The 27,229-nt window shown below is 41.8% G+C and overlaps 2 protein-coding genes and 1 long non-coding RNA gene across 3 annotated transcripts in view; 1 reads left to right on the top strand and 2 right to left on the bottom strand.

Annotated features, from left to right (window-relative positions):
* APH1B (aph-1 homolog B, gamma-secretase subunit) overlaps positions 1-6,777 on the top strand; it is a 29,903-nt gene extending 23,126 nt beyond the window's left edge. The window contains exons 6-7 of the mRNA XM_038580632.1: positions 1,979-2,173; positions 6,386-6,777. Coding sequence (XP_038436560.1) covers positions 1,979-2,146 — 168 coding nt within the window. The 3' untranslated portion in view covers positions 2,147-2,173; positions 6,386-6,777. The remainder of the gene's footprint in view (positions 1-1,978; positions 2,174-6,385) is intronic.
* Positions 1-10,625, bottom strand: part of LOC119866912 — a 33,339-nt gene extending 22,714 nt beyond the window's left edge. Inside the window, exon 1 of the long non-coding RNA XR_005381757.1 lies at positions 9,989-10,625. This is a non-coding gene — a long non-coding RNA (uncharacterized LOC119866912). The remainder of the gene's footprint in view (positions 1-9,988) is intronic.
* A 9,614-nt stretch (positions 10,626-20,239) lies between these two features.
* The window catches only part of CA12 (carbonic anhydrase 12), a 54,129-nt gene continuing 47,139 nt past the window's right edge, over positions 20,240-27,229 (bottom strand). The window contains exons 9-11 of the mRNA XM_038580631.1: positions 24,503-24,535; positions 23,550-23,637; positions 20,240-22,775 (exon numbers count right to left, since the gene is read on the bottom strand). Coding sequence (XP_038436559.1) covers positions 22,703-22,775; positions 23,550-23,637; positions 24,503-24,535 — 194 coding nt within the window. The 3' untranslated portion in view covers positions 20,240-22,702. The remainder of the gene's footprint in view (positions 22,776-23,549; positions 23,638-24,502; positions 24,536-27,229) is intronic.

Genomic DNA, 27,229 nt, shown 5'->3' on the forward strand with positions numbered 1-27,229 from the left:
CTAAAGTTGCACTTGTCAAGATAAAAAAAAAAAAAAAAAAAAGACCTTCATTTCTCCAAATCGAATGGACATTGGTGTTTTTGTTTTCATCTCAGCACCTTTAAAAGAATTGACTACCACTCTCTGTGAAACATTTTCATCTTTTGACTTCAATGTCACACTGTCCTGATTTTCCTTACTTCACTGTTTGCTCTTCTCAGACCCCTTTGCTGACTCTTTTTCAATAAGAGTCAAGCTGATAGAATGGTGTTGACACTTTTAATTTGCTTCTGTGATACTAAACAGCACAAAAAATTTAGGGGCTTAGTCTTGGCTCCTCCTTTACCTTCGCTCTACAATAGCTCCCTGGGTAACTGCATTCAGAGCCATGGCTTTAAATACTGTCTATAACAGTGCTTCTGTATTCCTTTTTCTAGTCCAAGCCTTTGTTCTGAGCCCCATAGCCATATACCTAATGCCAAAGGACATCTGTCCTTTGAAATCTCACAGGCACGCTACTCTTACTTAGCTTGTCTTCATTGAACTTGATTCTCACCCATCACTCTGAGCGTAATCTTTCTCCAAGTCTTTGTCATCTAGCTAAATAAAAAGCACCACCATTTACCAAAACCAGAAACATGGAAGTCATTTTAGCCTCCAATTTTCCCTCATATTCCATCCATCAGCAAGTCCTCTCCATTCATATTCCCCACTCACTCACTCATCTCTACTGCTGCCACCCTGGTCTAAGTCAACATCCTGTACTCCTCAGCCAGTGCTTGTAACGGGTCTCCTTGCTTTCATCATTGCCTCCTTTCATCCGTTCTGTGCAGTTTTAAATATCGAAATCAAGTTATTCAGCTCCCTTACCTTGACCCCTTCTGTGGCCTTCCATTACACTGGGGATGAGGTCCATTCTCCGTATCAACTTGCTGCATTAACTGTTTCCTACCTTTCTCTCTGACCTTATCTCATGCACCCCCCCCCCCCGCCATCCCTACACACATATTAATATCACTCTTCTCAGGTTCTCAGCTGCACCAAGTTCTCTGCTGTCCTATGGTTCCCTCCCTCAGTCTGCACAAAGCTCGTTTTCTCCTCCAACTATATGTGTCATTTTAAATGCCACTTCCTCAGGACTTCCCCTGAGCAACCTAAATAGACCACCTTGTTCTTACTTAGCATCATCACAATTACAATTATTCTACCTAGCATTCATCATAATATGTAATTATTTGATTCCTTTATTTGTTTCTTCATTCATTACTTGTCTCTCTTACTAGCATATAAGCTTCATTAGGAGAGATCCTAATGAAGTGTTCAGTGTTGTGTAACACCATACCTCTTGGCATTTCATCAGTATTTTTTAAATGAACTTTTCAAACCCTCAACAATTTTTCCACTGAAAAAGAGATGCTGTTCCCTCATGTTCCCTTGAATACTAAGGATTCATCCTAATGTAACTTGGACTTGTCTTACTTTTTGGCACATTATAAGAGCCGATTAACACAAATTATTTTAAATGGTTGTATAGCATGTATCTCCTATTGGGTATTCTGACTTGTAATTACCCTCTAGGTTTGCCATTTGAATATAGTAAAGCACACATCTATGTGCTAGTGTCTGTTGACTTGGTTAGCTCTGTGTGTCTTTGTGGTACTCAGTATGTGACATACATCATATGTTTGGTGAAGCACCCCAGCTGTTGAAAGTGTCTCATGCAGAACATGAAAGACTCCTAACTCTGGGAAACGAACTAGGGGTGGTGGAAGGGGAGGTGGGCGGGGGGTGGGGGTGACTGAGTGACGGGCACTGAGGTGGGCACTTGACAGGATGAGCACTGGGTGTTATTCTATATGTTGGCAAATTGAACACCAATAAAAAATAAATTTATATATTAAAAAAAGAAAGTGTCTTATGTTTTCCTTTATCTTTAGTGACTCTACATGTTTAATAAGCCTGCTGTCATTATGCAAGCTGATTTATTTTTCTTTTGCAGACCTTCATAAGTCCTCATTATGGAATAAATCTGGTGTCAACATATATGATCATGCTACTCATGGGCATCTGGGCGTTCTTTGTTGCTGGAGGCAGCTGCCGAAATCTGAAGCTCTGCCTACTGTGTCAAGACAAGGACTTCCTCCTTTTCAACCAGCGCTCCAGATAACCCCCAAGAACCAGCACCTGCCAAACAGTAAGCTGCATCTTTAGAGGAAGCACAACTGTGCCTTTTTCTAAAAATTCCTTTTCCTGGTGGAATCTAGAAAAAAACAAAACCATCTAGGTAAAATATGACTTTCATGCAACAGCTCTCTGAAAGGGATACATTAGTGGATGTATATGTCCTGGCTGCACATTAGAATGTCACCTGAGGAAGCAGAAAGGAGATTGTTCCCTGGGCTCCACCCTCCACATTTAATTGGCCCGGGCATTTGGTAAATTTTAGGATTTTACTTATTTATGTGAGTTGGGAGGAGCCAAGGAAGAGGGACAAGCAGACTGTGCTGAGCTTGGAGCCTGATTTGAGGCTCAGTCTCAGTACCCTGAGATCATGACCTGAGCCAAAACCAAGCATCAAGATGCCCAGCCAACTGAGCCACTCAGGTGCCTCTGGACATTTGGTAATTTTTAAAAGCTTCCCAGATGACTCTGATATGCAGCCAGGTTGAGACTCATTGGTGTCCAAATGGGAACTTCCTGAGAACACCATAAATGAATAAATGTCAGATGTTTAGCTGTCTCTCAACTCAGCTTGTGCTGAGCAGGTAAATCTGTGAATGTCCAATCCTGCTCGGCCTTTGTCTTTTAAAGTTAGGTCACAAAAGGCTAAAGGGCTCTCATCCCTAAGAACTGTTTTCATGCTCCTTACTCATACCCTATTTTATGAGGACATGGTAGGTTGTGCTTCTACACGCAATAGTAAATTGCACGACTTACTATGATACTTTAGCCAAAGTAAGCTATTGATTAACAAGCTGTATTTTTTCCTGTAGTTTTTACATTCTTTTTGCTTTTTGAGGCATTACATGGTTTGTGAGCATAGATTCAGTTTCTTTAACTAAAACTAATTATTTTCTGATTTCTGGGAAGGTATTAATAAACCAAGAATTTTTGTGCAACTTCTGTCTTTTCTGGGCTTAAGGCTTTTTATGAGTTCTACCCCCAAGGCAGTGTTTGCCAGCTGAGTGCTGGTACCTGGGCTGGCTGGGGTGAAACCCATTTTTCTAGCTCTGAGCATTCTGCTGGTTGCTGAGTGATGTACCTTGGACAGGCTTCACTAGAGCTGGTGAAAGTTAATAAAAGCCAATAGTGTGATGTTGACACTTTAAATTTGCTCCTGTGATACTAACCAGCACTTCCCCACCAAGTGATATAGTGTAAAATTGGAAATGTCTTAAACTGCCAAATTCATGCTTTTACAAAATCCATATAATCTTTGGATCTAGCGAATGTCTCTGGGTTTTAGTAGCAGACATAACCTTGCCTTTGTAGGAATACCCAAGGTATTTGTTCAGCTTCTAGCAACCCTTTTGATTTCCTTTATAAAGAGGAAATGCCAGTGAATTGTGCCTTTAACTAAAAATTGTTCCCAGTTGATGGCTTTTAGAGAGTGGATGGTGTGCAATGAAAATTCCCTATACATTAAAGTGATAAGCTCAGTGGATCCCACATATACAGTAAAACATCCAAAAGAAATGGGAGAAGCAATGAGAGTGTTCCATGACAGATGGAAGAATTTGACAGTACTGTCGGGGGGAAGAATAATGGACATGTTTTAAATGAAAATGTGGCCAGTATTTTGGGCTAGCCACACATCATTTCTGGGGCCAGAACTTCTCACATGAACTAGACCTTTATCAGTGAAATCCCCTCTCATGGTTAAATAACTAGAATTTGTCAGTCTAGGGATTCAGAAGAAATAGGATTTCCAGCAAGGCTGTAAACAGTCCCATAGCAGTTACAGTTATTCCCCTAAAGTGTACTTTGCAACACTAATTAATACCAATACTTCCACTAGAGTTTGCAGTTTTCTACCATTATACAAGATTTTCCTTAGACTAGAAGAGTCATAGGAAGAGTCATGGACATAGAGACAGAACAGTGAAATTTACTGTGCAGAGTTGAAGGAAATGAAATACTCATTGAACTGGGCTTTATTCCTACTGGAACGTGGCATTCTTTGATGAACAGAATAAGAAACATACATAGTTGGTTATCACTGTTGACTTACAAATCTCCTAAATGGGTAGTCTGATAAAATGTTTGATCTGTAAAGTATTGAAAAATATGAGAATATTAATATTACTCATTGCACCCTGAGGATGTCCTCTGTGCATTAATAGTTTAATATTAAGTAAAGAAGTTGGCTATTGTAAAATCTCATTTATAAAAACTTGTCAGGCAAGAGGAAAATCTTTGATGGTGAGACTCTTGTCTGAGGAAATTATTTAATAATATTTGATTTGCTGTGAATAAAGGAACTTTGTAATCCTGATTAGTCTTAAAATGTGAGCATTGCCATAGTCAGCTTAGGCACTATTTTTACAAAACTCTGCTTTGCCTAATGCCAAGGGCACCCAGAGGGAGAGTACAGTTTTCCTCTGTGGCTGTGTATATATTGAGATGCCTTTTTTTTTCCTCCCTGCATTTGTTATTAATGATGAGCCTTCTGATCCCTGACAGTATTTGGAGAGGAGGAGGTGGTGTTGATATTTTATGTTCTCCTCCCCACAAAGTTTTCTCAGTTTGGAAGGAAATGTGGATATAGTTAAAGTTGAACTTGGAATGTGAATATTGTTGCAGTGCTTGACTATTTTGCCATGTGATTAATACAGTTTGATTTTGTTGCTCTCTAATGAGTTTATATATATGTTTTATTTGTCTAAGTTAGTAGTTATAACTGGAGAAGTTTTGTTACCTCAATCCTGGCCAGCCTGGCTGGTAATATTGTAGTAGCAGCCTCTTTAGAGCATCTAATGAAAAAGTGGCTGAAAAGAAGAAATGATGATAACTGCAGATTGCATAGAAAATAGCTTTTGTTCTCATTGTTAATTTTTTTTTTCTTAAAGCACATTTCAGTGTTTGCTGAGAGTGGCAGATCCACATAAAACATACTGGGTGTTCTTATCCATAGAGTAGGGTCAGGACAAGCAGTTGTGACAGAAGCTTCCTACTACCTGTGCTCCTTCCACTTTGCAGTCACCTCAGACTAACCCCAAGGCAGGGATTGGCAGTCATTGTGGGCCTGAGGGCCTCAGGGAGGCCAGGGTGGCCACCTGTCTTGGCCAGCAGCAGCTTGCTCCCTGAGAAGAGCTCCTTGAAAGTGCTAGCTTTCATTAGTTTTTCTTGGGTCCTACTGTTCCTAACTCCAGGTGGGCAAAGTAGGTATCACAACAAAACAATTTTAAAGTGCATTGCTTAGAGCTTTTTGTTTATGATTGCATTGTTTACAGTTGTGATTTAATAAAAGGTGTTACTTCTATTAAATTCTAGCATTTAGAGAGGTAGCTGCTGTATCATTTTATATAAGTATACAATGTGTATCATTTTATATCAGTTATGCTGTTATGTGTATATACTTGTAATATCAGGCCTTGCATTCAATACACAATGCAATAGACTCTTTCCAGACCTGTATTTTTCTGTGAACAATAAAAATATTGTTTGGCACTACTCATTTCCTGTGTCCTCTTCTTTGGAGCAGTATATTCTTCAGTATCTGTGTTACAGTTTTTGTCTTTTATAAAACTTGGCTGTATATTCTGTTTGTGACTGGTCAGCTCTGACACTTTTTAAAGAAAAATCTTTGTTATCTTAAAATTCATAAGGCCTATTTCATTTCTGTATGTTTAGAAACAGTTTGGTGCAGAGGCATTCTTTGAGGTGTGTCAAACCAAGTGAAAGATTGTTTTCAAAGATCTTGGAAATCACCTTGAAAACTCTGTTCTAAGTAATTGTTAAATAGTGAATTTATAAAACATCATATAATATTGGCTAAAGATGGCAGTTGGTTGACAAGGAGAGTAGTATTTGCTTTTTATCCAGTAACCCTGAGCAGCCCATAGAGTCCTTTTGTTTTTTTCTCCCCTTGGTATGGAGACAGTGCAGCTAAGGGGAGGAGCTTGGCTTTCACACATCAGGCAGACTATATAGAAAATCATTATGGCCTGAAACTCAAACCATGTGATGCTTGTTCACTCTGGTTGGAAATGAGGCTCCTCCAGGTTTATGTTGTGTCATTAGATGAAATATCCTCAGAGACCAAGAGCTTTTTAGTCCTCACTTGTAAAGCCAGTGGAAGAGGTGTGCGTTTCTTAGGTAATAGCCCAGATTTGTATACAATTTTTTTGGCCCTTCCCCACTGAAATTGTGGCTCTAGTTTAATTGTTGTTTGTTTGGTATTTAGCTGGAATAAGGACTTCCCTGTGACCAGCCTCAACACATGAGAAATCTCCAATGGAAAGAAGTATCTATTTTATCTTCACCTCATTGAAAATACTGAATAGATGGAACCACTCAACTGGCTTATGGATTCAGTCTCAGTAAAAGAATTTTTAAGGATTTAACACATTCTAAGGTGACTGTAATAGATGATGATCCCTGAGCAGGTCTTGGCTTTAAGACTCAATAATAGGAAGTACTTGTATACATGTAGATCACTGTAAATCCTTCTACCTAGTAGTAAAACCATTCATTTTTCAGTGCTTGAGCAAAATCAGAGGTGGGGTTTGTAGTGTTTAATCAGGGCCTTCCATGTACAAAACACTGTATTAAATACTTTAAAAGGATGGAAAAGAACAAAATGGTGCAGATTTTTGTCCTCTGGGAACATATAACCTAACTGCCTAGATTAAAACACATAAATATTACTTTACAGCAACTAAAAAATGTGTACTACCAATTATGAAATAACATAGAATAGGATGAGTGCATGATACTTGAAATTTTAGTAGTAGATAAAAGGCAATGGATGGATAGCAGTAGATGAAGGGCAATGGGTAATGTATGTAGATCCAGAGGAAAAGGTAGGACTGAGGACTGAACCCTGGGCACTCCAGTTGAGAGGTTGGAAAGAGGAAATGGAGTTGTCCACTGAGGAAAGAAGGAAAATCAGGAGAATGTGGTGACCTGAGAGGGGAAGGTATGTCAATGCTGTTGAATAATGAGTAAAATGAGGAATAAGAATTAATCATTATATATGGAGAGATGGAATTTCAATGTAGGGATGAATACCTAAGTGGGGTAGATTATAGATATTGGGTGTTAAGGACATTGACACAGCACATCAAGTACAGATAACCATTATAATTACAGTAGGGAAATGGGATGATAACCCGAGGAAGATGAGGGAGAAACAAGAGTTTTTTCTCCACACTGCCCCCCAATAATCAATCATAACAGCATGTTTGTATGAAGATGGGAATCATTCAGTGGCAAGGGAAAAATTGATGATGCAGGAGATGGGGAGATAGTTGCCAAAGCAAAGTACCTGAAGAAGGAGTAGAATGAAATTTTTAGCATTAAATGCTTATATAAGTCAAAATGTTTAAAATCAATGACTTCTAAGCTTCTACTTAAGAAATTAGAAAAAGAACAAACTGAAGCTAAAATAAGTAGAAGAAAGGAAGTAAGGAAGAGAATAGCAAAAATCAAAAAGCAGAAGAACAATTGGAGAATTTTAGTAAAACAAAAATCTGGTTTTTTTTTAGAAAAAATCAATAAAATTGATAAAGCTCTGGCCAGATAAGGAAAAAATGCATAAATTATGAATAGTATTATAGATCCTATACTTATTAAATAAAAATGGAATATTATAAACAATGCCAATAAATTTAAAACTTAGATGAAATGGACAAATCCCTTTAAAAAACAAAGCTCACTCAAGAAGAAATTGAAAACCTGACTATCACTTCAGACTGTGTTTTTTCTTGTTAACATGCTTTATAATTACTTATTAGAAACTGGGCATCATATATTGAGTAATAGGATCTAGTGTTTTATGTTGATCTGGGCAAGAGTTGGACTGTAATTGGGGTTTGTTGCAGAGGCTTCAAATTTCCTTGTGTTCTTGTTTTTGTCTGTCCCCTTGACATTGAGCTTCCCTGTATGCTCTTCATTGAAGAAAGTCTATGTCTTACAGCTCTCTCAGCTATAATCCACTGCTATTATATTGGAAACCTTTTGGTGTGGCAGTAAGATGGAAGAGAAAGAATGTGACCTATAATCTCAAGATTAAATTTTAATTTTTTAGGGTTGCCTAGATGGCTCATTACTTTGGGAGTCCAAATCTTGATTTTAGCTCAGGTCATGATCTTAGGGTCATGAGATTGAGCCCCATGTTGGGCTCTGTGCTGAGCGTGAAGCCTGCTTGGGATTCTCTCTCTCCCTCTCCCTCTGTGCCACATTCCCCTCTCTGGTCCCTGAACTCTGATGCTTGCTCTCTCTAAAACAATTTTTTTCATTTTTTTTTTTTTTTTAGTGGGCCTGCATCCTTAGACTAAGTGTCTCTTAGCTTTTTTGCCCCCATAGGTAAGACATGAAAAACAAAGTGGGTTAGAGTAGGAGAAATGCCCTTTTCCCTAGGTAGGATAAGTCTGTTTTAAGGTCTTTTTAGGTCTATGTCTCCATAGATGATTATCACATATTTTATGTTATATGTATTATATAATGCTTTCTTAAAGTAAGCTAGAGAAAATGTTATTTAAAAAAACCATAAGAGGGGTGCCTGGGTGGCTCAGTTGGTTAAGTATCTGCCTTCAGCTCAGGTCATGATCTCAGGGTCCTGGAATCAAGCCTCTCATCAGGCTCCCTGCTTAGCGGGGAGTCTGCTTCTCCCTCTCCCTCTGCCTCTCCTCCTCCCTTATGCTCTCTCTCTCAAATTTAAAAAAAAAAAAAAATCTTGAGATGCCTGGGTGGCTCAGTGGTTTGGCACCTGCCTTCCACCTGGGGCGTGATCCTGGAGACCTGGGATCGAGTCCCACATCGGGCTCCCTGCGTGGAGCCTGCTTCTCCCTCTGCCTGTGTCTCTGCCTCTCTCTCGGTGTCTCTCATGAATAAATAAATAAATAAATCTTTTAAAAAAATAAAAAATCTTTTAAAAACTCATAAGGGAAAATACATTTACAGTACTGTACTCTATTAACACTGTAGTTTATGATGTGTGTTTGCAAGATGAATAGTCTTCCAGTACCTGTATCAATATTTTCTTATACAAAACACTGTAGACATTATATGTATTACTAACACTAGACATTAAAAATGAAAAGATAAAAAATTTGTATTTACATGTATAACAACTCATGCATTGATAATGAGGAAGCAACACTGTGATTGCTTTATGGTAATCATATTTTTATGTAATCAATAAAATTGCTTCATAGTAGCCTAGCCTACATACTAATGAATGGTCATAAAATTTTTATGGCATAGGGTATTATAATCATATTCATAATATACTATTAGAAACATTGTTAATTTTGTATTTTTTAATTTATTTTTATTTTTAAAAAAATATTTATTTATTCATGAGAGACACAGAGAGAGAGAGAGGCAGAGACACAGGCAGAGGGAGAAGCAGGCTCCATGCAGGGAGCCCGACGTGGGACTCGATCCCAGATCTCCAGGATCAGGCCCTGGGCTGAAGGCGACACTAAACTGCTGAGCCACCCGGGCTGCCCAACATTGTTACATTTTTTTAAAAAACACTTGTGATGATAGGCTGATAGGCAGTTTCTCCAATCATGAGAGGCATACTGTAATTCTTGAAAGCAAAGTTCTAAAACAGAAAACAAGGGCAGCCCTGGTGGCTCAGTGGTTTAGTGCCTGCCTTTGGCCCAGAGCCTGATCCTGGAGACCCGAGATCGAGTCCCATGTCGAGCTCTGCATAGAGCCTGCTTCTCCCTCTGCCTGTGTCTCTGCCTCTCTCTCTCTGTCTCTCATAAATAAATAAAATATTAAAAAATTAAAACAAAACGAATACATTGTTAATTTTATATTAACTCTCACTCACCTTATGCCTATGTGAGGGTGGGCTGTCCACCTCCATACCAGTCTCCTATGCAGTGTTCTCCATGGTGAGCACTTGAGTGATGCTGGTAATGGTGACACAGAAAGACCTCTCACAGTTCTTGTCCTGCAGTTCTTGGGATTTCATATGAAGACATGTACATAATTTATTGACTGTACAGCATGATGGTTATTACTATTCATTAAGTGAAAGTGACATCATAAAGGTCTTCATCCTCATCATCTTCACAATGAGTAGGCTGCTGAGCTCAGAGGAGGAAGAAGAAGGGTTGGTCTTGCTGTCTCAGGAGTGGCAGAGGTGGAAGAGGAGAGGCAAGCACACTTGATGTGACTTTATGGAATTACATCATAATTTCTGTGTGACTTTTTTTTCATTTCTTTAAAACTGTTTCTCTATGGTACCAATACTTTTTCGAACATCTGCTTTAGTTTCAGTGCCTGTTTCACAAAAGGATCCATGTTGTAGAAAACCAAAGCAGTCTTAAACAATCAGAACCCTTCTGCCAGATAGTCTAACGTCAACTTGTTTTCTGGCATTGCTTATTCTCGGTCTCCTTCCCCATTATCTGGCACTGGTTCCGAGGCACTCATCTCCATCAAATCATCTTCTCTTAAAAAAAAAAAAAAAAAAAAAAAAAATCATCTTCTCTTCACTCTTCTGAGGTGATGTGTATTAGCTCTTGAATTTCTTAAGATCCATGTCTTGGAATTCTCACCTTTATTGCCATATCCACAATCTCCTTTATGATTTCCTTGATTGACTCTGTCATAAATCATGTGAAGTCATGCACAACATCTGGGCAGTTTTCTCCAGCAGGAATTTATTGTTCCTGTCTTGATACTTTCATGGCTTTTCCTGTAACAATGGTGGCATATTGGATGGTGTGATCCTTCCAGACTTTCATGATATTTTCCCTATCAGGGTTCTTTTCCATAGTGTTAACAATACTTCCCATAGGATACCATATGTCATGACCTTAAAGGTTTTATGACCCCCTAATCTAGAGACTGAATTAGAGATGTTGTTTGTGTTTGGGGGTAAGTAAACCACTTTGACGCCTTCTATGTTGAACTCATGGGGTTCTGGGTGGCCAGGAAAGTTGTCCACTATCAAAAGAACTTTAGGAATGCCTGGATGGCTCAGCTGGTTAAGCATCCAACTCTTGATTTTGGCTAAGGTCATGATATCAGGGTCTTCAGATTGAGCCCTACATCAGGTTCTGTCCTGGGCATGGATCCTGCTTAAGATTCTCTCTTAAGATTCTCTCTCTCTCTCTCTGCTCCTCCCCACCTCAAAACAACAACTTTAAAAGGCAGTCACTTACTGGGGCACATGGCTGGCTCAGTCAGAAGGGCATGCAGATCTTGATCATGGGGTCAGGAGTTCAAGCCCCAAGTTGGGTGAAGAGAATCCAAAAAAATAAACTTAAAAAAAAGGCAATCACTTACTTGGGAAGGTACTTCTTGACCTTAGGGACATTGATTCAACCAATCCAGAAAGAGTTCTCTTCATCTAGGCCTTCTTACAAACCAAAAGACTGGCAGCTGGTATTTATCTTTTTCTTTTCAAGGCTGAGGCTTAGTAGCATTATAGATAAGGACAGTCCTCATCATAAATCTGACTGCATTTGCTCAACAGTAGAGTTACCCTATTCCTTCTTGCCTTAAAAAAATGTCCTTTGGGGCATTTTTTTTTTCTACAATGGGGCACTTTTGTCTGCATTAGAAACCTTTTCAGGCAGATATTCTTTCTCAACAATGATTTTCTTAATAAGTGACTAGGAGCTTGCCTGTTGCCTCGTGGTTGGCAGAAGCTGCTTCTCTTGTTATCTTGACACTTTTTAAGCCAAACGTCTTTCTAAAATTATCAAACCACTCTTTGCTGGTGTTAAATTCTCTAGCTTTAGATCCTTCACTTTCCTTTTGCTTTAAGTTATCATATAATGACTGCTTTTTCTCAAATCATATTAGAGTCTATAAGAAAGCCTTTCTTATAGCAGTGCTGCACTCAAAAGCTGCATTTTCAATACAAGATAAAGGTATTTTGCAAAAAAGTACAAGGTTTTTGTGCCTGCTGGCATAGCCGCAGTGACAGCTTCATGAATTTCCTTCCCCCCACCCTCACAATGGTCCTTGCGCTGGATTAATTTACCTTGAAATGGCAGACGGTCACAGCTGCAGACCTCAAACTATGGTACATATCAAGCAATTCAACTTTTCTTTTAATGTCATGATTTTTTTCTGTTTCTTGGGAGCACTTCTAGAAGGGTCTCATAATGTTATCCAAGGTTTACAGTATTGCACTGAACATTATGAAAAATATGTGAGAATGGGAGAGATCACTTTTTATTGTGATATGCAGTTTTACTGGGGAGGTGAATTGGTCATGCAGAGATGATTACCATCACACAGCATTTTAAGCAGATACTTGCAACACTTGAGTTCACCTCAATAGCTATAGGAGGTGGCTATGAAATTATTACAGTAGTGCAGTATATACTGTAGTTAATTTTATGCATCTAAGTTTTTTTAAAAAGATTTTATTTATTTATTCATGAGAGATACAGAGAGAGAGAGGCAGAGACACAGGCAGAGGGAGAAGCAGGCTCCAAGCCGGGAGCCCGACATGGGACTTGATCCCAGGTCTCCAGGATCACACCCCAGGCTGCAGGCAGCACTAAACCACTGCACCACCAGGGATGCCCTTAAGATTGAATACTGCATTTTTGTGTTTGTTTGCATTTCTTTTGGCTGAATGGTGCCATGTACAATCTCTATGTACATAAATTTTGATAAATTTTAACTTTTTATAATAGATGTGTGTATATTTTATGGAAGTAAATGATAAAGTAGACTGGTATCTGCATCTATTTTCTGCATGAGATACCTAACACTTTCTTAATTTTTTTGATATTTTTCGACTATATAGTTTGTCTACAGCATTTTTCAAATTGTTGCAAGTCTCCGAAAATTTTTTAATATACTTATTGAAAAAAGTCTGCCTATTAGTGGACCAGTTCAGTTCAAATTCGTTCAGGGGTCACTGTAGTTTCATAATCCTAAGGTGAATAGAGTTTTTCTTAGCACTGTACTATAAATCACAAAGGGAAAAAAATGGACAGATTTGACTGCATAAAATTTAAAACAGCAAAAGATACTCTAAACAAAAAAGACTGGAAATATCTTTGGCTTATATTACAAAGAGTTGCCTCCTATTATGGAGAAGGAGCTTCTGTGAATAAAAAAAGATGATTGATTTAGTGAAGTAATCAAAGGACATAAACATATAATTCACAGATAAAATATAATAACCAGTAAAGATAAGATAGAATGCTAGACTATTAATTAATGAAATATAAAACAAGCAATTTTTAGATTATCAGATTGTCAAAGATGAAAAAGATGGATAATATCAAGGATTGTTGAACATATGGTGGAAGCAGCATGTTGTGAGAAAGCAAATTAGTACAATCCTTTGGTGATTTAGCAAAATTCATTATAAAATTTTGAGATGTAAATATTTTGAACCAGCATTTCCTTTTCTAGGAATTTATCCTATTGAAATATACTCAAGTGCAAAAGGATCTTGTGGTAGTATTGTAAAGGTAAGGAATTTGCAGCACTATCTGTCCGTAGAGCTTTGCCTCAAAGAGCTAAATACTTAACAGCCATTAAAAAAAAAAAATGAGGATGTGGGGCACCTGGGTGGCTCAGGTCGTGATCCCAGGATCCTGGGATCGAGTCCCACATCAGGCTCCCTGTGGGGAACCTGCTTCTCCATCTGCCTATGTCTCTGCCTCTCTCTCTCTGTCTCTCATGAATAAATAAATAATGAGGATATCTGGAACGTGTTAGAAAACAAAAGCAAGGTATAGATATTCTTTCATTCACCAAATATTTCTTAGCCCAGACATTGTGCTAGATACTGGGAATGTGAAAGTGAAAGTAAACAGGCATGGTCCTAGCTCTTATAGAGCATACAATATATATCTTATCCGTCCATTTTATTAAAAATGAGCACTAAAATATGCACACATGTACATAAAGGCTAGAAAGATGAAACAATTCTTAGCAATGCCTATTTGGGGATTTGGGATTATGGGGGACCTTTGGCTTTATACATATATTATTTGTATTTTTTTAATGAGCATACATTGTTTATGTAATCAGCTAAAACTATACTCTAAGCACTTCCATGATTTCTTGTTGTCCTTGTTAGAAAGTACGTATCATTCGAGGGCTTTCACAGTCTGATCCCAACCACTTTTTCCTGCCCCCCACCATTCCCCCCTCTTCTCTTCACAGACATTATTATCAAGCTCACCCATAAGATCTCTATTACGACACACTGGACTTTCATATCTCCACATACTTGCTCTTGTTTTCAATTCCAACCAGAAAGAAAGCATCTTATCTTATTCCTCCTTTTAGGTCCTGCTCAAATGTTACCTTTTGGGGATCCCTGGGTGGCGCAGTGGTTTGGCGCCTGCCTTTGGCCCAGGGCGCGATCCTGGAGACCCGGGATCGAATCCCACATCGGGCTCCCTGCATGGAGCCTGCTTCTCCCTCTGCCTGTGTCTCTGCCTCTCTCTCTCTCTGTGAGACTATCATAAATAAATAAAAATTTTAAAAAAATGTTACCTTTTGTGAAATCATTCCTGATGAGACTCAAAGCAAGTGTCATTGTCCAGTTACCCCTTAGCAGATTTTTTTTTAAATCAAGGAATAATTTCCAAACAATAAAATGGACAGATTTAAAGTATACAATTGGATGAGTTTTGACAAATATTTACATCTATGTAACCACTGCTCCTTCCAAGATAGAGAACACTGCCTTTCTCCAGCTGGTTCCCTTGCACTCTTTTCTAGTCAATGGACCCCGCCTAACACAGGTAATCGCCACTTCCAACTTCTGTCACCATAGATTAATTTCATTTGTCTTGAACTTTATATGAATGGAACAACACTAAATTACTCTTTTATGTCGGAATTCTTTCATCCAACATAATTTTCTGAGATTCATCCATATTTTTTGTCTATTGGTAATTTATAACTTTTTGCTGAATAGCATTCCATCTTTTAGATATTCAGTTTGTTTAGCTGTTCTTTTGTTAATAGGTACATAGTATTCTTTTCGGACTATTCTTCTATATACTATGGTTAGTGGTTTCTGCTTGCTTTCCCAAATGCGATTGTTATACCAATTATCATTGAATATAGGAACTCTCTCTGAATCATGTTTGAATCCCCATCACTTAATATGTGCTTAACAGATAGTAGTTATTCATTAAATTTTTGCTTTTGAATAAGGAGGTATGAGAAAGTAAGTCAGTTGAAAATTACTTTGAATAACAGAAGAGAGATAAAGGAAAATGCTGTTCTGACACCAGATGTGTGAGTTTTTCCACACTAAACAATTCAGTTCTCTGTGGACACCAAGTAGGTGTTCTACAATTTAACTCATTTCTGACACCGACTGCCCAGTGTTAGTACAAACCCCACAGATTAAGGGCTCAATCCCACAAGACTGCCCCCCCACTTTGGATACTAATTGCCAGTTGCAGGTTGTCACCTGTAATTCTGACCAACTGGGTATAAACTGTGGGTTCCTATGAATCACTCTGCATGTCTGATAATTTGCTAGAACAGCTCACAAAACCTTTACTTATATTTACTTATTTGTTATAAAGGATATTATAAAGAATACAGATGAGCAGTCAGATGGAGAGATATAGAGGTCAAAGTATGGGAAAGGGGCACAAAGCTTCCATGCCCTCTCTGGGTACCTCCAGGTATTGGAAGCTCTCTGAACTCCATTGTTTAGGGTCTCTGTGGAGGTCCTGCTATGTAGGCATGATTGATTAAATCATTGGCTATTGGTGTTTGAACTCAATTCCCAGTCTTCCCTTGGAGGTCAGAGGAGGTAGGGCTGAAAGTTCCAGCCTTCTAATGACATGGTTGGTTCCTCTGGCAACCAATCCCCTATCCTCCAAGCATCACTTCTTTAGCATAAACTTAGGTATGGCTTAAAGGAGCTTATTATGGATAACATTTGGGAGCTCTGAGCCAGGAACTGGGGACAAGTACCAAATACATATTTCTTATTATATTCAGTATCACAGGAGATAAATTTAGGTTTTACCCAGTGGCTAAGGGGAAGTGATAAGCTCCTGACCATGCTTGTTCTCCATGGGAAGATTGTACTTCATTTAGGAAAACTTTTCAAATGGTTGTTTGTTGGGGGATTGGGAAGGAAAGAATAAGATGCTTGAGGTCTGCTGTTGGATGTCTAGGTAGCTTGGGAAACCAGTTTCAGCAGATGAATTGAGTGGTTATGTTACCTGCCTCACCAGAAGAGTCTTTTTTTCTTGCAGAGAAGCCAGTAGACTCTGTCATCATTGACACAGAGTTCTTACAGAGGTCTGAGTTTGTCCTTGAACCCATAGTCCTGTGTTTGTTGTCTTCATTGCAGGTAATTAAAAGTTAATATTTGAAACCAGTGAGCTCAAGCAGAAATAATGACTTTGACTTACAGTATCAAGAGGTCAGAGCTGGATGTGGGAATAGAGGTCACACTCCTTCCTAGGCTACCACCCACAGGGTGGGTCTCAAGGAAGGTGCCAGTTCTGGCCAGCCTTCTCCTTCTAGATGGATGAGGATAAGCTCTCAATGGAAATGCCAGGACAGGGCAGGGTGTCATTTGGCTGTGTTTTCTTTTTCTTCTTCTTCTTCTTTTTTTTTTTAAGTTTTATTGAAGGATAATTGGTGTAAGACAAATGACACATATTTAAAGTGTAAAATTTGAACAGTCTTGACCTATGTGGAGAAACCATCACCACAATTAAGATAAAGGACATATCCAACACTTCACCAATTTCTGGTGCCCTTTGGGAATCCCTTCATCCCCCACCCTCCACCGTCACCTCATCCCTGGGTGACCATCAATCTGCTTTCTATCACTGTAGTTTATTTTGTACTTTTTGGAATTTTATACAAATGCGATAATAGAGTATGTGTGTGTGTTATTTATTCCTTCTCTCCAGTTCAGCCTTAGGAATAGAGAAAGTTCAATGAATACATCCTTGGGACATATCAGGTTTGCTGAAGAGGTGAGGGTAACATTGCCGGAGCTTGAGCTGACTCCTTTGTCTGCTAGCAGCTGGCAGTCTTGGTCAGACTTTTGCTGAACAGAGGCCAGGGTTTAATATTACCAAGCAGATTGGAGCAGGAGGTTGTTGACTTTCCAGAAATATTGGCACAAATGCCTTTAGTGCCTTTAGCCTTTGGGGCTTCATGAGGTTGTGGCATGATTGAAAGAAGCATGGTAAATTCTATTACAAGATGTTTCCATGTCCCTGGAGCTGCAAAGGGCAGACCCCATACTGTCACTGAAGATCAGAGAGCTGCAGGAGCTGTGTGACTTTAACTTAGCCCAGAGCCAGAGCCCTGTTTTGGCTCTCCACTTTTGAGGGCAATGTTTCCTCTTTCCTCTCTGCCTGGGCTGTGGGATAATGGAGTGAAGGTGCAGTCTAGGATACACAAATGAGAGGCTTACTGAATCCCTGATTGACCTGCAGTCATAATGATATACTGACTTTGTTGTAATAATTTTTTATGGTGAATAATTCTGTATCATAAAGCACTTTGGCCCTTACTCCTGCCAATGAAAGGGCACAGGTGGAGCATGGGGCCCCTCCTCTCCAGCTCTGTCTGGGCCTCCCTCCTTCCCCCCTACCCTGTCATAATGGAGCCTGAGCCAGAGGACCACAGAGGGTCATGCACCCTGCTGGGGTGTGCACAGTGTGGGCATAGAGGCAACTCCAAAATGCCCACTGCACAGATGGCACCTCTGCTTCCCAGCAGGCAGCTGCAGAGGTCTCCTTTCCTCTTGTCTCATAACTTCTCCCCACACCTTGAAAGAAGGCAACTTGCAACTCCTTCCCAATTGAGGAACTGGGCCAGCTGACAGTTCAAGTGACTCAGGTTTCGGGTGTTTGCTCCCTTCAGGCTGGCCAGCTCTGGAATAGCAGAGACAAAACAGGAATGGTCAGACTCTGAGGAGATCAGGAGGGGGGTGTTTGGGGAACAGTTAGTTCCTGGCACTGGGCCAGGGTCCTGCAGTGAGGTCCCCCAACAAGTTGACTAGGCGCCTTCATGCCTGTAGCTCAAGCTCCTCCTGCAAAGGCACCAGAGTGCTCTAGGTTGAGCCACTACTGAGCACCTGGACCCCAGGTCCTGGCCAAAGGACATTGCCAGGGCAGGAAAGACTGGAGATTCCCTGTGGAGCTACAAGAAGAGGTACAAAGAGGAGAGAGTTGTGCCTAAGGTCTGCTGGTCTGTTCCCCTTAGCCTGATTTTCCATCTGCTTTCTTTTCTTCCATCCTCCATATCTACCTACCTGGATCCCCCCATTCCCTCACGCTCACAAAACTTTCTTCTCAGTTTGATTTTGCATGAAAGTTCTCTAGGTTTAACCTTGCCAAAGGGTATGCCAAAGAAGAAGGTTCGTCCATATCTGCACAGCGGCTGGGCTGGCCTCTGGCCACATGTGGCTACTTAGCACTTAGGATGTGTCTAATGAGAGTAAGAAAAACTTATTTTACTTTAATCAATTTATAAGCTGATAGTTCAGTTTTTGAATCTTCTAAGTGTGTTTGGAGCAACTCGGGCATGTGAATCTGCTTCTTTAACTGTAATTTTGTGAACTCTAAATACAGATCAAATATTTTCAATGAAAATCTAGCGTCTGAATCAAGATGTGCTGTAAATGTAAAATACACACTAGATTTCAGAGACTTACTATGGAAAGGAAGAATGAAAATATCTCATCAAAATGTTGATTACATATTGAAATTATAGTATTTTAGATCCACTGGGTTTTTATAAAATATATTACTAAAATTGATGTCACTACTTCCTTTTTGGGGTGTGTGGCTACTATAACTTTAAATTTTCATGTGTCTCACATCATATTGTTTTATAGTCTATTGGACTGTGTGCTCTAGATTGTCCATATACCTGGATTTACACAAGGAGATAATGGCCAACCTGAAGAAAGACTGGAGTCTCCTCAGCCAGCCCATGGCTCTTGCCACCACATGCCCCTGATCATCAACCCCAATGAATCTTGAGTTCAGGGAAAGGGGAGAAAAGCTATGGAGGGAGGAGGGAGGGAGATGACTTCTGTTGCTCATGTTAGTCTCCCCCCTCCCCTGCAGTCCCAGCCCTATTAGCATGGGAGCAAGTGCAAAGGAATGAGAGTTGCACGGGTACTTTGTGAGTGCCTTGTTCCACCTGTCCTCACCTCAGAAGGATTTAGCATCTGAGAGGGTGAACTGAAGAACCCCTGTGTTCTGACTGAACAGACCATCAAAACCTGGAGGTGTATAATGTTTCTATTTCAAAGCTGAGCCTGCTGCTTTATCACCTACTGGAGCAAGATTACCCTTGGACAGTTCATCTCTTTCCATCCTTGGGCAACTGAAGTGAAAATTCATTTGGATTTGGAAGCTTTTCTAAATAAACAAACAATGATGGTGCCTGTTTGTAACCTTGACAGGATGCCTCTTTCAGCAAACCAGAGGTGAAATCTGCATTTAGATAAAAAATTACATGAAAGATGACAGCATGCTTGGAAAACAAATCCAAAATAGGTACCAGGCAACCAAGAGAGGCTACCAACCTACTCAGTGCAATGCCTAGTGAAGTAGAGGCATAAGACCCATTCTCTATATTCATCTGCCTCCCTCTTTCCATCCTTCTGTTCAAATTTGACTTATTTTTTAAGGCCCAGCTTAGATAACATCTTCTCTCTGAGCCTTTGCCTGATTATTCTGGACTTCTCAGCTCCACTGTGTGATCCCAGGGCCACACACATCACAGGCCTCCATCCTCAGTAAAATGATTAAGTACACCAGTGCGTTTTCCTTTGGAGCCAGGTTATTTTTTTTTAATTTTATTTATTTATTCATGAGAGACAGAAGGAGGCAGAGAGACAGGCAGAGGGAGAAGCAGGCTCCATGCAGGGAGCCCAGTGTGGGACTCGATCCCCGGTCTCCAGGATCACACCCTGGGCTGAAGGGAGGCACTAAACCGCTGAGCCACCCAGGGATCCCCTTGAGCCAGGTGTAAAACACTATAGCCAAGTGACATTTGCTCTGATCAGTTCCCTGTCACCATAGACTGGGAACTACAAAGTGCTTTGCCAACAGTAATGTTTTAACCTTTCCAAAAATTCAGTCTGATGTGAAAAACATTTTATTTATAATTTCTCATATTTATAGTTTATGTCTTCATTACAATCATTCTTATAATAAATACAGAAGTGCTAAGCAGACCATCGTCACAGTGGCCTATGGTCCCTCCGAGGCACAGGGACAGAGGGGTGCTGCAGATCCCGGTGCTTCCCAGTGGTGCTCAGGAGGCCTCCAGAGAGTTTAGTGAAGGGGAGAAGAATTTAAAATCTGAACTTGAAATGGGATTAATAGCCAATGCAACGAAATTCTAGAGTGTCTATTAAGGAAACAGGTATAAGTTTTTACTATTTGTACCAGATGATACTAAAGAAACAGAAGAAAGAGACTCAAGCTCTCTCCCATTAGTGAGAAGCAAAGAAGCCAGGGCCTTTCCTGTGTCCTTTCCCCACCTGGGCCTTGTTTTTGTGATCTCTACTTGTGCACCCAGCACAGCACCCAGGCCCTCCGGGGGGTACACACGTGCCACAGTGCTGATTTCCTTTAGTGGCAGCTGTGTCAGTGGAATGAATGAGAACCTGACCAGAGGCTTCCTATTCCAAAGCAGGGTCCTCAGGAGTCCAATACCGATTAGCAAGGAAGTTGACTGTTGATTGTTGGTCTTCTGCTTGCCTCCCTAGCTTTGCGTTATCTCAGCCACAGGGTAGGAGAAATGCCACTGTTTTCATGGCCCAGTAAATCTCACTTTTTATGAACGGCTGCTGTGCCAGATACAATGATCTCATTGTTCTCTTGCAAAATTTGTCCATAAAAGGTGGACAGTTCCAGGGCTCTGGAGTGATTTAGGTTGGCTTCTGATTGGAAACTTTGGGCCAAGGCCAAGGAAGCATCACCTTATTCACGTTGCTCTGTCATGAGGGTTGTCCCTGTTGTCGTTTGATCAGCATCAGGCATGCTAATGGCTAGGCTAGGAATGTCACCCCAGGCTCCAGGGCTGTCAGAGATTTTGTGTACACACATCTGAGTGTTCATTAGGTCTTTTGTAACTCTGTTGAGCAAACTATAGCCACAAAGCCATGGGGCTTGCCATCTCTACAAAAAGTCTTGATGGTAGAGAAGGGGGAAGACTTCTCAGAGTCAAAGGGAGGAGTAGAAGGAAAAATATGCTATAAAGAAACCATGCTTTGATGGGATATTCCATGCTGTCCGAATGAGATGAGGAATCAGGAAGTTCTCCGTGAACTGCAAGGTGCGGGATGAGGTCAGTGGTGGAGGCCCCTTCCCAATCATGGAACTAACTGGCCTCCATGGGGCTTTTACACCCATGAAAGGGTTAAGTCTTCTCAGAAACTGTGACTTGGGTGGAAAACCATGAAAAATTTTTGTTAACATTCCATTATTATTGCTCCCTAAATACCAGGATGCCCTCACCCTGCACAGGTAGCTTCCTGCTTCCATAGCTTGAAAATAGATTATAACCAAGCCATGCCTGAACATCCTCAAGGTCAGGGAAGTAGGTAATCCCAATTCCAGATTGGCAGGAGGGATCCCACAGAAGTGTCAGACATGAACTTTGGGCAAGAGACCAAGCTCTTCGGTCATTTTGCTTCTGCCTATTTCCTCTAGGTTCAAACGCAGTTTGGGTCATCTCAGAAGTCATGTCTACTCTAGGAGAGAGAAAACAACAATGCTTTTCAAGGAATAGCCTAATTATAAAGTCTGTGAAGTACAAAGCATAACTGCCCCATGACAGGAGGTTGGCTTTGGGTTTAATATTCTGTCCTCACACTTCTGACTCCAGTTCTGACTTCAGAGTGATTTCCTCCAGCCCTTCTGTGTCTTCTTCTCTCCCTCTCAGGTCCATTCAGTGCATTTGATCTAAAGGACAGGACTTGGGAGACGCCTCTACTGTGTTTCAAAGACTGTCTTTTGTTTTCTTTAGGTCTCTTACACCTTGACCCTTTCTGAATCATTCTTCCTCCCAGTTGTAAGATCAGACCAAAAGTTTTGTCATAGCAGAATGAACTCAGAGGAAGACAACAACCCCTTCCCTGAGGAAAGAAACTGAGCCTCAAAGGTAAAACCTAAACAGAGAGTGCACGTTCTGGTCTGAAAGCTTGTTGGACAAGAAGCAGAATTTCCAGGATCCTTGAACCACACTAAAGCGAATCCCTGGATGAAAATGTTTTCTGACCTGTAACAGCCCCCAGTGGATGACTTGAATTTGTGCCCCTAGAATCCAGACAACTTAATGGTCTCACACAGATGAAGCAGACAGCTTAGAGTTCCTGCCTCATTGGTGAGTTCTTCCCATCCACACATTATCCTGGCAGTGACTGTGGCATCAGGATGGCAGGGTATCCACCTAGAGGTCCTGCATGGGTCTGGAGCATTTGTGGGTTGACCTTCAGGCAACCCTCAGGTATTTCAAATGTCTAGGGAGCCACAGTGTGTAGTGTGCAAAGCAAAGTTCTTGCTTGGATGTGCCTGGGAGTTCTGAGGCCTCAGGCATGGGCTTCAGTCTCCTTCTTGATGGCTGGCTTGTAAATGACTCCTTTGTTGTCACCTTTTTTGCTACTGGAACAAGAAGAACACATGAGTCTCAGTTAAAAAGAAGAGGCAAACAGAGAGCAGCCTAATTCAACTATGGAATGGGATGAATTTTAGTGGTCAGATTCCTCTCATGGGGACTTTTCCCCTGTTCTGTTGATCTTACGAGGAATGCCCCCCAAATAAAGCACTAACCAAGAAGGAACTTCGTCATTTTCCAACTGTTTTCTTATAACAGCTGATAGTACTAGACTTCCATTTTAAACAAGATCTCCTTACAACCCCAACTTCCAACCTTTGATTCCACAATATTCCTGGAAAATTATTTTTTTATATACCAGAAAAAAATAAATTTGGTTTTAGAAAAATCAAACATGACAATAAAAACATTAGCAAAGGGCATTAATAGCTAATGTGAGTTATTGGTCAAGTTTTCCTTCATTCCTCTTTTTGGATTCAGAAACAAACAAAGCAAAAAACCCAGATGTAAATATGTTAGAAAGAAGACAGCCTTACTGCTTGTGTTTAGGCAAATGCCCGTTCCCCCAAATCAAGAGACTTGTCTTAAGGTGTAAGCCACGGCAGTAGGGCCGGCAGACACACTTCCACCTCTGAGTATAATGATCCAGTGTCTCATGCAGAGGAGACTGGGGGCAACGGTGTTTGAGAAACAGCACTCCTAGGATAAGTGTCGGTACAGATGACGGGGGCTCTTCATTCTGCAGACCACCTTCCCAGACAGATCAAGCCTCATGGACAAATAAGCTACTTAACTCTCATTCTGAACTAAAACCAGCTTACCTCTTCTTTCTTTTGAAAAGCCAAATGGACACTGCCAGGACAACACAGATGCCAAGAACGCCAGCCAGGACCACGGAGAGGATGATGCCTGGTCAAGAGGCAGTGAACATGCATTACATTCCCTCCTTCCCCTGCATCTCATCCCATGGCACATGGATGTGAAGTCAAGTGACAGCAGTGTAATCTGCCATAGAAAGCTATAATTTCCCCATTTCTGTTCTCAGGTTCTGGTCTTTGGCTTAGTAGAACTGGCCAGATTACTTAGAGGGGGCCATTTGCAAACTGTAGTGATTCTCCAGCCAAGGTTCGCAGAGTTGCACCAGGATCATCTGAAGAACTTGTTTAGGATATAGACTGTTTTTGAGCCCGAGCATCAGAGAGAGATTCAGTATGGAGTGGGGCCCAGGAATCTGCATTTTTACAAACAGCTCTAGCTGAGGTTAATGTACATGGTTCATGAACCATACTTGGAGCAGCTCTGGGCTACAGAATAAGAATGTGCTCTATCTTGGCTTGCTGGATTTAAGGCCCACTGGGAAGCCTCTATTGACTTAGCTCCCATGCTCCATTGCACAGTCCTAAACATTCCAAAACAACCAGGAGCCCTTTGCTGAGATCACTGAGCTAATCACCCAGCCCCCGCACTGGACTGAGGTCTGTTCTTAGGCAACAGCTTCCCAGCATGGCCAACAGAAGGTCTTGGTCAGGCTCACTGAATGTACGCATGCTGTAGAGTGATTAGGTCTTTCATTACAGAAGCATTTGATTGGCATTTCACTTTGAATCATAGAGTGACCTGAAGGTAGGACCCACAGCAAGGAGAGGACCAGGAGCTAGAGCGACAGCACAGAGAAGCAGGGGAAAATGGGCTTGGAAGTAATCACGGGCCCAGATCGCACCAAGAATCACAGCAATCACCCAGCTGCAGCATGCAAGGCCAGCAGGCCACATACCCAGACTCAGTCCTGCGTATGTTAGGTCTTGCACTTCAAAGGGGAGAGGAAAAGGTTGAAAATTAACCACGTCAAACTATGGCAGATTTGACTAGTGTGTTGGGCCAAGCCCTACCTTTTGTTTGGCTGCAAGTACAGGGCTAATGCAGACTTTCTGGGAGTATTCACTCTTGACTCAGGTGCCTGATGGTTTAGAGGCAATTGTGCACCTCGGGAATTCACACTGTCTCCCTCTCCAGTTCTCCTTTATCACAGCAGTCTCTTAGCTAGGGCAAGACTTCAGTTTTTAGTACAACATGGCTAAAGTGGAAGATGAGGAAGGGTAAGGATCAGAGTCCACTTGGGCAGGCTATTATCTGCTTCTCAGATACCTACCCTTCTTCATTGGTAAGGAATCTGTCAGGTTCTAGCTGTTTGGGGCTGGCAGGGCTTAGTCTGAAGCCTGTCATTAGAGTTCTGCTCCATCCCCATCCAGTCTCGTTGTCATGATTTGGTTGTTTTTGCTTTGGTCCCACTGGGCAAACTGGGGAAACCTCTCCCGATACTAGCCTCCCTTCTTTGCTATGGGAGATTGTGGCTTCTCTCAGGAAGTTACTATTGGGGTGAGTTAGGAGTCCTCAGTGGGGCTGACATAGTGCCCACTATCTGAGGTAAAACTCTCATAGCCCCCTAGGGACCTCCTTGGGGTAGGGTCATGGGTGAACCCATCTTTCTTGAGTAAGACAGAAGAGCCCAGTCATGAAATCCCCCTGGGTTACCCCAGCATGCTTCTTCCAGCTTCTTAGAACTCCTCCCCATTCTCCCAATCAGGTCCTCCATCTACAGAAAGTCTCTGTTATACATACCATCTTGTCTGGTGGTTTTCTGACCTCAGTAGAAACCTCTAGCACATATGTGTGTGTAGTGTGGGTGCTTGTTCCAGTTCACATTGGAAGCCAGAATTGTGCAGATAGTGGCCACCCAGCCTGACACTCAGGAGAGCCTGTGCTGAGCCCACCATGATGACTCAGACCCTGGGAGAGCCCTGGCCAGTTATGAGATGCCAGCAGAGGGCCAGGGACTTACATCTGGGAGCATTTGACACCCTGAGGAGCCAGACCTAAGACTGCAGGATGAGGTTTGCTCACACCCTTTTCCTGTGTGTGACCAGAGTCTAGTGGATTCCTCTGGAGCCATCAGCCCTGTGTCCTTTCCCTACTGTCCTCTTCTACAATCTCCTATTGAGCATGCAGCCTCCCCGGTCTGAGGCTGGCCCCTAGGAGTCTCTGGTCTGGCTTCCCCAGGTGGCCCCAAGCTGTTGGAAGGATAAGCAGAGCAGCTATGGGGAGGAGCTGTCCACAAAGTACAGGCTGGCTGTTGTCTGGCTCTTGCTGGCCACCGTCAGTAGCCCATGCCCTCCCAAGTGGCAGAGAGTGGCTCTCATGGCCTCATTCCCTGCCCCAGGCCTCTTCTTAAAACCTGAACACAAGGACCAGTCTGTGGCTCATAACTCAGGCTATGAGTCTCCCCTGGGGAGAGTGTCGGTGTCTGTATAGCATGTGCTGTGTTCTCTGCACAGCCTGTGGCCTCTACACACTGTAATTTGGTATTGGGGCTTTTTTTTTTTTTTTTTTAAGGTACCTAGAGGCAACCAAGGCTTCTAAGATCTTAAAAACAACAACCCGAAACTCCCAACTAGTCATGGTTACTTTTCCAAGCCTTTTGATGAAATATACTGTTGTTCTTTGTTCCTGAAGCTCCAGATGCTTGTGGTACCGAGCCAGTTCTTTCCACATAAGACCACTAGTAAGCCTAACCACCTGGCTAAGCCATCCAAACTGGACGGTTTCTAAAGTCATCACTTTCACAGTCACCTCAAACATTCTGAGAGCCACACAGGCCCCCAGACAGCTGAGTAACCCTATTGCAGTTTGGATGAGGAGCCCCCAGGGAGCTTAGGGAGCAGAGCCAAGTCTACAGAAGCAAGGCCCCCAGGGATGAGACTTTTCCCAAGAGCCCATGGCCCCGGTTGGTGGCTTACCTGGAGGGAAATCTGGCTGCCCTTGGCTGTATTAGGTCCTATAAACAAAGCCTTATTTAATCCAGGGCTCTAACCAGATTCCTGGCTCCTAGTGAGGGCCTACATTGCCTTTCCGTGGGAATAATGAAATGAGCAAGCAGCCACCGAGACAAGGAAAGCCCCAGAGCCTGGGACAGGTGACTGTCAGCCAAGACTCTGATGCAGCAAAAACAAAGTAGCCTGACCGGGCAAGCTAAGAGCTTAGGCCACTATGAAAGAGGAGTGGCAGGAAGGGTGTCCCCTCATGAAAATTCTACCCCTAAGGAAGCCCAGGGAGGGAGGATGTTGGGACTCTGCTCCCTGCCTGCTGAGACGGCACCAGCCATCAAGGAGGCAGGACTTCCCTGTAGAGAGGGAAGGAGCCCACAGGGCTTGGGTCCCATTCCGCTACCTCACAGAAGAGGGAAAGTCAGTAAGACTTTGGGGGGCACAGGGGTAGGTGTTGGGGCAACTGGAGAAGTAGAGCCCAGAGAGAGAAGCCATAGCCTGCATGACAGCAGAGCCTCCGGGATGTCGTGGAGAACCGGGGACACAGATGATGGAAGGAGGGGCACAGCCAGAGAAACTCATTTACAGATTAAACAAAGAAATGGCTTGTTTCTAAACAGCAGGTAAGACGGGCAGTTCCCACTGAAGATCGAGACAGGAGACACAGAGACAGGCTGGTC

This window comes from Canis lupus, chromosome 30, assembly GCF_011100685.1.
Source record: "Canis lupus familiaris isolate Mischka breed German Shepherd chromosome 30, alternate assembly UU_Cfam_GSD_1.0, whole genome shotgun sequence".
NCBI classification, from domain to species: Eukaryota; Metazoa; Chordata; class Mammalia; order Carnivora; family Canidae; genus Canis; species Canis lupus.